The 11,523-nt window shown below is 50.6% G+C and overlaps 1 protein-coding gene across 1 annotated transcript; it reads right to left on the bottom strand.

Annotated features, from left to right (window-relative positions):
• Positions 1-6: 6 nt before the first annotated feature.
• Positions 7-9,214, bottom strand: JDP2 (Jun dimerization protein 2). The gene is made up of 3 exons (XM_008639609.2): positions 5,976-9,214; positions 1,378-1,482; positions 7-545 (listed from the first exon to the last, which is right to left on the bottom strand). Exons 1-3 carry the CDS (start codon positions 6,246-6,248, stop codon positions 360-362), a joined length of 564 nt encoding a protein of 187 aa, XP_008637831.2. The 5' UTR covers positions 6,249-9,214; the 3' UTR covers positions 7-359.
• Positions 9,215-11,523: the final 2,309 nt, after the last annotated feature.

Raw genomic sequence — 11,523 nt, 5'->3', positions numbered from 1 at the left:
TGCATACCTGCCGCTCCTCAGCTTGCAGCCCCACTACCCACGGGCTGCGTAGTCCTTGCAGGACATGCTGTGCCATCGTGGGTCCCAGAGCTGAGAGCAGGCTGAAGGGCTGTGATGAGGTATCACAGGGAGGCTGCCCTCACTGGCACCACCAGCCCTGCTCCCAGGTTCAGCCTCAGAGTACATGGCTGGCAGGTTCCAGATCTTCTCTGTTCCCATGTTTGGTCCACAGTTCCCAAGGAAGCCCACTGGGTCCAGGCTGCACCAGGCCTGGGTGCACAATTCTTCATACAGTACATACATTAGAGACCCTGGAAGACCCTGCACGACTGTCTCCTCCTCCTGGCCCAGTGCCACCTTCACTTCTTCTCTAGCTGCTCCAGCAGTGGGTTGGCTTCGCTCTCGGGCGTCTTGATGCTGTCTGTCCGCACGATGCAGGTGGGACGGTGCCGGTTCAGCATCAGGATGAGCTGCTGCCTCTCCTGTTTCAGCTCTTCTATCTGGGCCTTCAGCTCAGCATTCATGAGCTCTAGACGCTCAGACTCCTAGCAGGACAGGAACACAACCTCATGTGACTTTATCTAGCAGGACAAGATACAAGAAACAATTTGGCCAACAGGCCACCTCTGCCCAGTGCTGTCCCTCAGCCCCTGCAGCAGGGGAGCAGACTGAAGACCTGACAAGACACCACATCCCTCCAGACTGTTCATCCCCAGCCCTGCTGCCTTGTGCTACTTAGTGCCATCACAGGGAAATAACAGCCACCACCTGGGGCAGGTGTCTGCTGTACCCCAGCAAAACCTCTGCCTGGCTGCTTTCTGTGGTCTGGTAAGGTGCTTGGGAACAAACCCATGTTTACGTTTTCACCTGCACCATCTGTAAGGAGCTGCCCTTGTGAAATGACTCTCTGTCTCATGCTGTGTCATCTGCCCATGTCTCTCCACTGTTTGCAGAAAAACGGCTGTGACAGTTTCTCGGCCTTGGGGTCACAGGTGAGTGAGCATCAGGCCTCTGAGTGGGAAAATCTTTAGGACTTAGGTCAAGGGGCCAGCACACTGGCAGCCCCTGTCCTGTGCCACACTCATATGGGTGCTCCTGCTCCAGCACTGAGGCAGAGCCATTATCATTCCTCTCTCACCGCAAGCCCAGAGCCCTCCTCCAGCCCTCTCCAGCCCTGGTACGATGGGTAAGCTCTGCCTGGGCATGTACATGGCCACCACCTTCACAGCCTCATGAAAAGGGGGGGCTGTATTTTCCCAGATATGGGCACTGGAGCAAGGGGACACAGAGGGGCAGTTCAGGAGGCAATGTTGCCTGCAACTGGAGTACCATTCTAGGGAAGTCCCTGCTGTGCCCTGGGACAGATTGGGCACCCACCCGCTGCAGGAACTCTGTCCTCTCCTTCTTCTTGTTACGACATCGTGCTGCTGCTACTTTGTTTTTCTCCCGGCGCCTTTTCCTCCTCTCTTCTTCCTCATCCAGCTACAACGAGACAAAGAAACCCAGATCAGAGCCAGCAGGTGTGGGTCGGGGCAGGAGGTAGGGGTGAGCATGTGGCAGGGCAATGTGGCAGTCACCCAGTCATGGGCCACCAGCAACATGACTTAATCCTCACTGGAACCAGGTGTGCTGCTGCTACAGTCTCTAACTCCACTTTGCGGGAACACAGAGAGAGAGACCTGTACCCCCAGCTGAGGACATGGCTGGTAGGGGACAGACAAGCCTTCACAGGGCTGCTCCCTCCCTGAGAGAGGGCAGAGATGGAGAATTGAGCCCCCTCCCAGAAACACTGGCAGTTTGTCACACAGACATCTACAGGCTCAGCTCTGTGAGCACAGACATTGAAAGCATCACACACAGCCAAGGACAAGAGTCAGAAAAACACAGAACATACCCCAGCTGGGCCCACCCCATTCCAATACCTGTCTGCTGCAGCTTCAGCACTGAGTCACAGGGCCACCACAGTAAGATGGGGACAGGTCCTGCATCCCCTGTAAGGAAGCAGGACACAGCAGTACCTGCACTGTTCGCCATGACTCAGTTCTCTGTGCTCTTTGACTCAGACCACACAGGCCAGGCCAATAGGCCCTATGGGTTAGAAACCCATAATCAAAGTATTTATGGACATATGCTACAAAGCCTGTATTAATGGCCTATGGCATGCCTACATCCAAGAACCCAAACTAGCTCCTTCAAGAAAAATCTGAGGGTTGGAAAGCCCTGTGAAATCAGGTTATACTTTGTAATATGGATAGAGAAGAAAAGGTGCCCAGTGCCTTCATCCACATTTTGCCTGGGTCTCTGAAATTTGAGGTGTCAGACTGAACTGCCTCATTCCTATTGACTGATACCTGATGGCCACAAGATCACCCCACATGCAGGCGCACCAGTAGTGCCCGATGGGAATGAAGGCTGCAGGTGCCATCATCCACACTAAACCATGCACACTGCTAACAGTCACCAAGTCCAAAACCCACTAACCAAAACATCCCAATGTGATGCACAAGGACTGGACAGAACATGGACTCAGCAAAGGTAGGGTGAAGGGGTAGCTTAAGCAAGCTGCATGTCCAGTACACAGCACATAGCATGCTGTAGAAGGCAGTGTCTGAGCTTTATAACACTAATGGTTTTGCATCTTCTCTACCTTATTTTCCAAGCATTACACCAAAGCTGCTATTTTAGCTGGGGATAAAATATTAAGCAAAGCCAGCACAAGCTATGCACAGACTTCCATAAAGCCAGGCTGCCACCATTCCTTTGCCAAGGCAGTATCATGGGGCACCAATGTACCACACTTGGGAGAACTAGGATCAGAACTGCACTGATACCCCCACATCCAGTCAGAAATGGACAGCTCACACTGCATCCACACAACTTAGATGTGACAGGTTAGCAGAAGTAATCTGGAGGGCCCTAACTCTACATTCTGCTGCCAGCTCTTACAAAGCTCCCTGACAGAAATTAAGAGGAGGTGGACATCAGGGTAGATGCAATTCCACTCTGCACATTTAGCAACCACCCATCCACTCCTAAGACAGCTTCTTGGCATTTTAGTTCAAGGATTACTAGGAGGGTGCAGAGAGGTAACATGCTCACAGCTCCAAAGCTCAAAAAACACCCCCAAACTTGGCTTCAAACGTACATCTTGGGTGTAACAGGAACTGGAAGAGCAACCAGCAACTGCACCAGCCCTGGGAACTACCTGACATTTCCATGCCATGTTGGTCCATTCAACCAGAATTACAGAATAAGTGACCTGTTTCTGACCCTGCCTCCACCCCACTGAGGGCCCAGCAGAGGTCTGTGTCCTTTAGGTGGAGTACAGATGCTCCAGGAAGGTGGCTCAGCACAGATAGAAGCAGCTTGAATTCTTGGCTCTGCTTTTTGACCACAGCTCTTGTGGTTTCATAGAAATATAGAAACGTTTGGGTTGGAAGAGACCTAGATCACCTAGTTCCAACCCCCATGCCACAGGCAGGTACACCTTCCAGTAGAGCAGTTGCTGAAAGCCCCATCCAGACTGGTCTTGAACACTTCCAGGTATGGGGAATCCACAAATTCTCAGGGTAGAGAAGTTCTCTTCTTCAAGAAAGCAGGTTTTCCCCATCTGCTTCTGCTTGATTTCAGTTCAAAAAGGTGACATGGCTCTGGTGCTGAGGGTTAGGATGTTATTCAGAGGCACAAGGGACAGTGATGATGTATCACCCAATAGCATGTCTCAGCAGCTGATCTCCAGGGGATCCCTGTGCGTAGAAGGTCTGGGGATGCCTCCTGAACTGCTTCAGTCAGCAGCCTCAGAGAATGAGACGATCATCTGCCTGAGGGGCAGGGCTCAGTCCCAGAGGAAGCACTCCAGGTGGGATTCAGTGGTGGAGGAGCCCAGCAGCACCTGTCCACACCTGTCCAAGAGGAGAACAGCTTGCCCAGTGGGGCTGTCCATCAACCTGAAGAGAATCCAGCACCCAACACCCACTGGGTGGGTTTTGTGTGTGCCCCCAGGCACAAACACCCCAATGCCAGGAGATGCTGGTGCCCCCCAGCAGAGCAGAGAGAGCTGCCTTTCCCAGGCTCATGAAGCAGCCACACAGAGTGGCACGCTGGCACCCAGCATTCCTGGGCTCCAGCTCCCTGCAAGAGGAAAGCAGCTGCAGGCTGCATTGCAAAACCATGCGTGGGCAGCTTCTTGGCTACTCATGGGATAAGCAGCTACTGCTTCAGCTCCCTCAGGCCTTTGCTGCAAAGCCTTGCCAAGGGCAGCTCCATTTGCTGTCTTCAACTCCTCAGCTTCACAGGCCATGCAGGGGAGGAACCAGCTGCATGGAAGGTAGCTGTGCAGGGGCTGCCAGTGGGTTTTATCTTATCTTTCCTGCACATGGTGCCTCAACAGCTGGCTCAGAGGACACTCAGCAATTCCAGTACCTGCTGTGGGGCAGAACTGCCCAGTCCCTGTTATACAGATGCCAGTGACATCACATACCCATGCCCACAAAAAGCAAAAGCAGCTGTTGCAGGGCCAGTTCAGAGGTGTTCGAGATGCCCCAGGAAAGGAGCTGTGCCCGGGAAGACAGCATAGCCACAGAGTCACCCTCTTTCCTCCCCAACCCATGAAGCAAGGCAGGCACTGCAGCCCATTTGCTGCATAATACCCAGCCCAAGAGCTTGGAAAAGAATTTGGCTTCAGCTGCAAATCCGTGACTGCTTTGCCCATAGAGGGACCAAAGCAATTAGCATCCCCCAGGGCCTTACGATGGCCTCCCACACTATCCTAGCCTCAGCTCCTGCCATTGCAGAGCTGCCCAGTCCTTCCCAGGTGACCTCCAGGCTGCACAAGCTGACTGGACACTCTCTTGGGCACAGAGCTCCTGTGCAAGGTGATCAAATGGACTACATCATACCAGTTCTACCTGCAGGAGTCCACCTCAAGTGGCTGGGGGGAAAGAAGAGGGATGCTCTGGACCTGGCTGCTGCTGAGCTTCTGCCAAAAGAATTGGGCTAAATCAAGTGCTAGCACCATTTGGAGAGCAGGTTGCTCTCTGGAACTGCTATTTTACCCCCTTCAGCTCACAGCTCATCACAGGCAGCTTTTCACATCATCTAGCACCTCCTTGCTCATGCTTCCAGAGAACACACATCACTCCATCCTCATAAGGCATCCAAGGTAACCTCACGCAGGAGCAAATGCTCTGTTCAGAAGGCTGTTTATTGGACCTTCTAACAGCAGCCACTACCCTCACCAACGTGGGACCTCTGAAATGGTGGGTTCCCAGCTCCATCTGCAGGCAGTAGGAGGTGTAAACACTCACCACCAGTACAGCCAGTCAAAGACTGGACAACCAACACATGGGACAGCCATACAAGGGAAACACTGTCCAAGCATCTCCCTAGTCCCTTCAGCCTGCTCCTGACATGGCAGCCTGTGGTACCAAGTAGAAACTACCCAGCTTCCCCATCCCAGGAAACTCGAGGTGAAGCCAGGGCACACCCCAAGCAATGGGGCAGGGGCAGCTCCCAGCACAGGCTGAGTCACTGCTCCACACCACTTGTCCACACACCTCATCCCTGCTGGAGAGACACCACCAATGCCAGAAGCACCAAGGGTTTGTTGACACGGGTGACAGGCTGTGTGACTTCTACTCAGGGTGTGTGCCCCAACCTAGGGACATGTTGGCTGCATCAGACTCCACTCCATAGGCAGGGCTTGAGCTCAGCTGGCTGCCAATGGCTGCAATGGACCAGTCAGGTCTGGGACACTGAGGCTACCACTGCCAGCCAGGGGCAGAAAGTCAGGCAGGGGGAAGAGGCTGCTAGTGGAGCGGCTGCCAACGTGCATGCACAACACCAAACAGGGAGCTTATAAAACACACTGCTGGCCACCCTCGTACGACAGCCAAGCATGGGCAGGAGGGAAACCCAGGCAAGTGCAGACAACAGCCCTACAGGGCCACCTGCAGCCAGCAGTCCCCAATACTCACCTCACTTTTGACAGGCTGAGGTCTCTTCCCAAGCTTCACCTCCAGGAAGTGGAGTGGCGAGATCATGGCCCCGATGTTGCGGATGTCGGCGCACTTCAGCTCCTCGGCGGTCAGGGCCGTGCCAGGCAGACCTGTCAAGGGGCCAAGCCCAGGCAGCGCACCAGCCGTCAGCGACGGGTCGGGGATCTGCCCTGGCATCATAGCAGGGGACACCGCTTCGTAGGCTGCAGGGGGAGACAGACATCCCATTACAACCCAGCTATAGGTCCTCATGACACAGCACAAGCCAAACTCATGCTACAGTCCCATCACCTACAGGGGTTCGAATCAAGGAAGGCAGACATTCTCCCCCAGGAAGGACAAAGGCAGAGAATAAGTAGAATCTGTATGATAGAAACCAAAATATATGAATCCTGCTAGGAAGAATAGGCTACAGAGGTGTAGATCAGGAAGGGAGGAGACCTGAGAGGCAAAGCACCAGAAGAACAGGAGCTGGCTGCAATGACAGTGATGTGATCCAGTGGACACCTTTCTCTGGAGTACAGCAGATCAAGGTTTGCTCCTAACTGAGTTTTGATTAATTAATGTGTGGATTATTCATAGAAGAAGAAAGTGGCACAAAGAGGACCATAATATGCCCTAGGCTGGATTTGTTCTGGGCATGCTCAAAACAAATGGTCAGGGCTGGGACACAGCACACAAAGACCACAGATAAAACTGCAAGAACAAAACCTGCCACTGTACAAACATCTCCCAGCACAGACATGAGGAAACAAAGGCTGGAGGGGAAGGGAAATGGTGCAAGGTTCAAAAGTCATCTTCTATCAGGAAAGGAAAAAAAGTGAGAATAGGATCAGGGCAAACGTCAGCAAGTCATTTATAGGGAGGAGAAAGGGAGTTATCAGTAAATATGAAGAACAAGCAGCAAAGAGATAATAAAATTAAACCTAAAACTGGAATTCCATAGAGCTGGAGCTGTTACATCAGTGCAAAAGCCATGGGAGCAGATGGTTGTTGGCTGCAATGCAAGTACATCCCTGCTGTGTAACTGGCCTGGGACACTCACAATTACCTGTAATGTACCTATTTACAACATGCAGAGTCAACTTCTGTCCACACAGCAGCCATTTGCCCCTCTTCTTCAACTCAACCACATGTCCCAGTGTGCATGCACTGCTCGCCTTGCTCTGCCCAGCCAGAGAAGTCCCAGTACACTGTAGGAGCCTCCAGGCATCCACCCCATTCTGCCCCTGTGCAGGAGGCACCAACACAGCAGGGATAAGGACCGGCAATGTCAAGAGAAAGAAATAGGCTAAAGGGGTGGACCCAAAGTCTCAGTGTGCAGCTTCCTGCAACCACAAGAGCCAGTCACAATGCAGGATTCAACAAACAGCTGGGGACTCATGGAGGCTCTCATAGCACCAAGTGTCAGAGCAAGGAGGAGCATTAAATGACAGATAACATACACTTGCCCTGCTCTTTCCAAAGCATCCACCCTCATCTGCTGAGACCAGGCAACAGGCAATACCAGACTTTTGGCCCAGGCAGTACGGCTGTGCCGACCCACACGCACACAGCCAAGCCAGCTGCCACAGCTGCTCAGCACTTGCCATTCCAGGGTGACAAATCTATGTCAGTACCAGGCTGAAAACTTGAGTAAAGCTGCATAGGAGATAGAACTGCTGGATCAGACAGTCACAGAACAGTTGAGGCTGGGAGGGACCTCTGCAGATTGCCTGGTCCAGCCACCCTGCTCAGGTGGAGTCAGTGGGAGAAGGCTGAACAGGGTTAATTACAACAAACAGAGAAGTCAAGGATTTCTTGGCAGTGGCACATCTCTTTACCCAAGAGATTATTTAATACATTTGTTAATGTGAAGGAACCAGCGATAAGCAGCAGAAGGGAAGGAAAAACAAGCATACAGACTAGTCAAGGGCAGAGCTCCACAAGCTTCCAGCACAAGTGCTGTGCAAGCTGTATTGCTGTGACAGATAGAATGATTTGCAGCAGAGAGTGCCTGCAAGCTGCAGTGAGCTGTGAGCTGTCATACAGTCTAATCTGCCAATAAAGAGGTGCAGGTGTCAGCATGGGATGTCCCCTGGCAGGGTTTGCTCAGCTGTGACCAAGAAGACTTGAGACAGATCAGGGAAAGCAAATGCAGCAAGAGAGAAAACATAAAGAGGTGGCAAGCAGGAATCAAGCCCTCTGCTCCAGTCATCCTTTAGGAGACCAGAAAGGGAAGAGAAAGCCGGTGCTGAGCAGTGCTGGGAGCACTGCTGTGGGGAGAGGAAGCTGGGGGGAGGTGATCTGCATAAGGTCATTAAAGCCTGAAAAGGAGAAGACAGGAAAGACAGACAAGTAACTTTTCAAGAGAAGTGCTACTACCTGATGAAATGGACTCCTGCCCATTTGGTGACAGAAAATAAAGAGAAAATACTTGGTAACGATACTTGACCTCAGAAAAGACTACAGGTCAACTCCTTGAGATTGCAAGGACCTAAACTGATGCAAAGCGTTCATTCTTCCACAGCGATCTCTAAACTAAACAACTGTAATTCCACACCTGCAGTGGAATCTTGTACTGACATCTTGTACCAGAATCTGCACCAACATCTTGTACGGTGTCCAGAGATGCCCAGTGCAGCCAGGCTCTGAAGCTGCACACTACCTCCCTCCCCCTTCCTTTCAGGCCTACACATGGCTAAGATGCTTCACCCCTCCAGAAATAAGCACCATCACACCCTTAGGCTGCACTCCAGACAGGAAGACACAAGTTATTTAGGGAGTGTGGCTAAATCCCTACCACCTTTCTCAGAGCTTGTCCCTCTCCAGCAGGAAAACACTGGGTCAATGAGGTGGCACAGCAAAGGGGCAGCGATTCTAGAGGTTCTTCCCAGGACCCTCTGCCATAAGACAGAGCTGTGTGGAGTTAAATTCAGTCTACCATTTTGGGATAGCTGTACACACTGCAGAGCTGGCCATTTCCCTGATGCTGCCACCAAGGTGACATGCTGTGGCACTAGGGAAGACACCTGCCAACAGTAGCACAGCCTGGGCCAGCTGCTGCACACCCCTCACCAGCAATCCCACAGATATCCAACCTAAACCTCCCCTGACTCAGCTTCATGCCATTTCCTTGAGTCCTGTCATTGGTCACAAGAGCAAAGAGATCGGTACCTGCCTCTCCTGAGGTAGTTGTAGACTGCAGTGAGGTCTCCCCTCAGTCTCCTCTTCTCTAGGATGAACAAACCAAGTGACCTCAGCCACTCCTCATGCAGTTTTCCCCTCCAGGCCCTTCACCATTTATGTGGCCCTCCTTTGGATGGTCTTTAATGGCTTAATGTCTTTTTTTAATTGTGGTGCCCAAAACTGCTCACAGTATTCAAGGTGAGGCCGCACCAGTGTGGAGCAAAGCAAAACAATCCCTTCCCTTGCCTGGCTGGCAAAGTTGTGCTTAATTGTCTTTCATCATGACGTGCAGCTGACAGTACCCACACTAGACAGTCCAGGTCCTCAGGCAGACTGAATGTAGGGTCACTGCAATTTATGAAATAAGGAGCAATGAGAAATCCATTCTTCAGACTGTGGGACAACCTGACCACTCAGCACCCTCCCCCATGCACTCCTGAGGTGGGGGCAGGTCCCTGGGGAGAAGTGGATAAAGATTTGAGAAAACACTTTTCTTTGGCACATCTTTTCCATCTGTGTCTCTGATCTGGTAGCTTAATATGCCTTGAAATAGCCTCCATACCAGTGTAGCACACAACACAGGTCAGAGTGAAGTATCCAATGTGCTCTAAAAATTTATCCTGGATCCAGAGACTGCACTGCCAAAGCCCACATCACACCTGCATCAGTGTAAGCTAAATCTTAAGCTGATAAAACCAAAGTGCCAGAAGCCTTCTGGAAAACCATAAACCTGGACATTAAGATGAGCTGAGACCTAGGTGGAAAGGGGGAAAAGTGTCTTCTACAAGTGGGATCTTGCTTAGGGGTCAGAAAGCTCAGGAGCACATTGAGAACTGCCAAGAGTCAAGCTGAGTTAGACCTTGGAGAGGAACATAACACCATTCCCAGCAGGGCTATAACCATGGAAATAAAAAGGAATGAGGAGAGGTGCCATCCCTCTCTGCAGAGCAGGGGTGCAGTGACAGATCATCTCCCCAGTTCTTGAGGGCCCTCAGCCCCAGGCACTGTCACTCCTGCTGATGGAGGGACTTAAACTTGAACAAACTCCAAGTCTCTTCCACTCCTTTGCTTCTTCCTAATGTAAGGACAACTTTCTTTTCATCCCAAGTCCCACATATTTTCCCATTCTTTTCTGGTGAGTGCCAGAAGTAAGAAGTTGTACTTTGATCATGTAAAAAAAGCCAGAGCATGGAATTCTTTTTAATACTTTGGTCCTCTTCCCAAGGCCATTGCCCTGGCAGACATGGACGTGCCTACCTATAGCTCCAGCATATTTGTACCATGTTCACATGGTAGGGCAGAAATTTAAAGTTCAGGATCTGAGTTTAACCTTTAAGTTGCACCTTTTCAACAGCCACATCTTGCTGGATGGGGTGAATACAGCTGGTGCCTTGCCAATTCTTAATTCCTTTCTGGATATTCCCTTGCAGCATTTGCTATTTCTAAGGCACGTGAACCAACTCACCTCTGTATTTCTTCACTTTCTAACACAGTGCTTTAGTTGGGATTCTTATTAGACTTTTTTCTTTTCAAAACTGATTAATAACACAGCCTTTTTCCCTCAATGCCAGGTGGTCTTTCAACATCTCCTTACATGAGCTTGGAAATGTCGTGTCCTCAGTAAAACCTAGTTTTCTGGTGTCCTACATTTGAACCACACAATTCCTTTGTATGCATTGTATCAGTGATGCTTTTTCACATAACGAAGCCAACAGCAGCACAGTGAGAAAAGAGAATGTGCAGTCTTGCATATGACCATTGGATCAGCATGACACCAGCTTCTTGAGTTTACATTCACCATAACTCTGCCTTCTACACCAATGCTATTCATCCTTTTTTGCCATGATATCAAGATGCTCCAGAGTGAATGAGGAGACAGAAGGCTTTCTTACAACTTCAGTTCAATGATGAGTAGCTTATGCCATTCAATGCTCTCTTCAACAACTATCTTTGCAGCAAAAATCAGGTCAACATGTGATTTCATGGGTCAAAATTCAGTTTGTATTTCCTAAGCTTTGCTTCTACACTCCCTTATTCTGGTTAAAATACTCTAACATAAGACTTGACCTCTTGCCAAAATGTCTGTAAACCCTCCTAACTATTGCATTAACTTTTGCATCCTTGCTTTGGCACTATTCTTCCTGTGGCTTCAGTCAACTCAGTTACTTTATCAGCAGTCTCATCCCCAAAAAGCTGACAACAGTACAGCTTTCTTTGCTCACCTTGGTTTTGCTGCATCTTTCTCACCAGTTTCAAGTGTTTCTGTGCTTTGTTCCCCAGTTATGTCCTTAGGGTCAGCAGTCTGTGACACTGGTTGATTTAATATTTCTTAAAGACAGCACCCATTACTCTTAATTTT

The sequence above is a fragment of the Corvus brachyrhynchos genome, unplaced genomic scaffold (genome assembly GCF_000691975.1).
Source record: "Corvus brachyrhynchos isolate BGI_N302 unplaced genomic scaffold, ASM69197v1 scaffold115, whole genome shotgun sequence".
Classification (NCBI taxonomy): domain Eukaryota; kingdom Metazoa; phylum Chordata; class Aves; order Passeriformes; family Corvidae; genus Corvus; species Corvus brachyrhynchos.
The sequence above is the reverse complement of the archived record's forward strand: the minus strand, read 5'-3'. Positions and strand labels throughout refer to the sequence as shown.

Excerpts from the sequence above, each read along its gene's own strand:
- JDP2 (XM_008639609.2), bottom strand. The coding sequence starts at position 6,248 with ATGAGGACCTATAGCTGGGTTGTAATGGGATGTCTGTCTCCCCCTGCA. Across the intron at positions 1,483-5,975 it reads CTCAGCCTGTCAAAAGTGAG|CTGGATGAGGAAGAAGAGAG; the intron begins GTGAGTATTGGG and ends GTCTCGTTGTAG. Across the intron at positions 546-1,377 it reads GGACAGAGTTCCTGCAGCGG|GAGTCTGAGCGTCTAGAGCT; the intron begins GTGGGTGCCCAA and ends CTGTCCTGCTAG.